Here is a 1,415-nt window from a genome sequence, read left to right on the forward strand (position 1 = left end):
CCGCGATAGCCTTAGCCACTTCATCGTTGGGCAATCTGATATAAACCCAAGGCGACTCGACTAAAGCAGTAGGGGGATGAACTGGTGCGGCCTGGAAAAATAGAGTTGCTCAACAGTTCATAAAATATAATGGAGTTTCACCCTAGTGATATGAAAAACATATTAAACTTCGCGAAAAACGCATGTGAGCAACACGTGATGAGTTTTACGTGATACGGGGTGATTTGTCCGGTGTAATTCCCCAAGTGTTTTCATTTCACTTCATATCGCGAATATCGGGTTTTCCACATGAAGTATTACCCCACTTCACGTAAAACGGTTGGTGAAACTCCTATGAAGTGGATGAATTTTCAGGCTGAACTTAAAAGGCTTCTCTAATACAAAATATATGTACTAACTACATTGGAGTTTCACAACCCGTTTTACGTGAAGTGGCGTAATACTCCGCGAAAAACTTGATATTCGCGGTGATATGCAGTAGTCGTGAAATATATTTTTCACCAGTGTTTTTCGTATCACTAGGGTGAAACTCCACTAATATATAACATCAGGTCGCGAATATCGAAAATGAATATTTCACAGAGTACTACGCCACTTCACGTAAAACGGATGAAACTCCAATAATTTCCAAATATATAATTCCTATCATAAATTCGCTACTCCGTCACCTTTTTATCATCATACACCGCATATAGGCTTTCTTTGCTAACGCCACCGCAAAGCTCCGCGAGTGCCTCCAGTTCGTGAAACCGCAAATTGTAATAAGAGTTGTGATGAATGAACCAAATCAGATACACAGGCCACGACTCCACTGCTTCGACGGTAGACGAGGAATTCGCCATCGGAAAAATTATATATTTCCCAACCTGTTATGTAACACACATAGAGAACCTATAATGTTCCCGGGGGGAACTCATTTTGAGTTTTCCACGGATGGCTAGGAACACATTCTTCAATCAGTTTCCCATGTAAATGTCATCATCACATTAGCAACATTTTCCCCATTGTTATCAAACACTAGGGAACGTTATTTCTCAAAGCTAAATGGGCCTACGAATAGTCATACCAATATCACAAAAAATCACAGAAAATTTTAAAAATTCTTAACTTTGCTGCAATTCTAGTAGATTTTATCACTACATCAACGACTTTACTATCAACCAGAATTATCAATCGTGGAAACTCCTTTTTTTCCAAACCTGTTATAGAACCCGCATAGACATACCAAAAACGCAACAAATAAGAAGTTGATCTCAGAAACTGAAAATTTTATAAATTCATGACCCTACCGCAATCCTAGCAGCTTCTATTAATACGTCAACGACTTTACTATCACCGAGAATTTCCTCCACTGCTCGTCGGCTCCCCGGCAGTGTCACCACAAGACACGCCGTGTCACCCTTGAGGACTCCAGC

The 1,415-nt window shown here is 40.2% G+C and overlaps 1 protein-coding gene across 1 annotated transcript in view; it reads right to left on the minus strand.

The window, feature by feature from the left end:
* Window positions 1-1,017: 1,017 nt before the first annotated feature.
* Pmar_PMAR024691 (Molybdopterin biosynthesis protein moeA, putative) overlaps window positions 1,018-1,415 on the minus strand; it is a gene marked incomplete at both ends in the record, with an annotated part of 3,296 nt that continues 2,898 nt past the window's right edge. Inside the window, one exon of the mRNA XM_002764487.1 lies at window positions 1,018-1,050. Within this exon, the coding sequence (XP_002764533.1) occupies window positions 1,018-1,050 (33 nt within the window). The remainder of the gene's footprint in view (window positions 1,051-1,415) is intronic.

This window comes from Perkinsus marinus (genome assembly GCF_000006405.1).
Source record: "Perkinsus marinus ATCC 50983 genomic scaffold scf_1104296977064, whole genome shotgun sequence".
Classification (NCBI taxonomy): Eukaryota; Perkinsozoa; order Perkinsida; family Perkinsidae; genus Perkinsus; species Perkinsus marinus.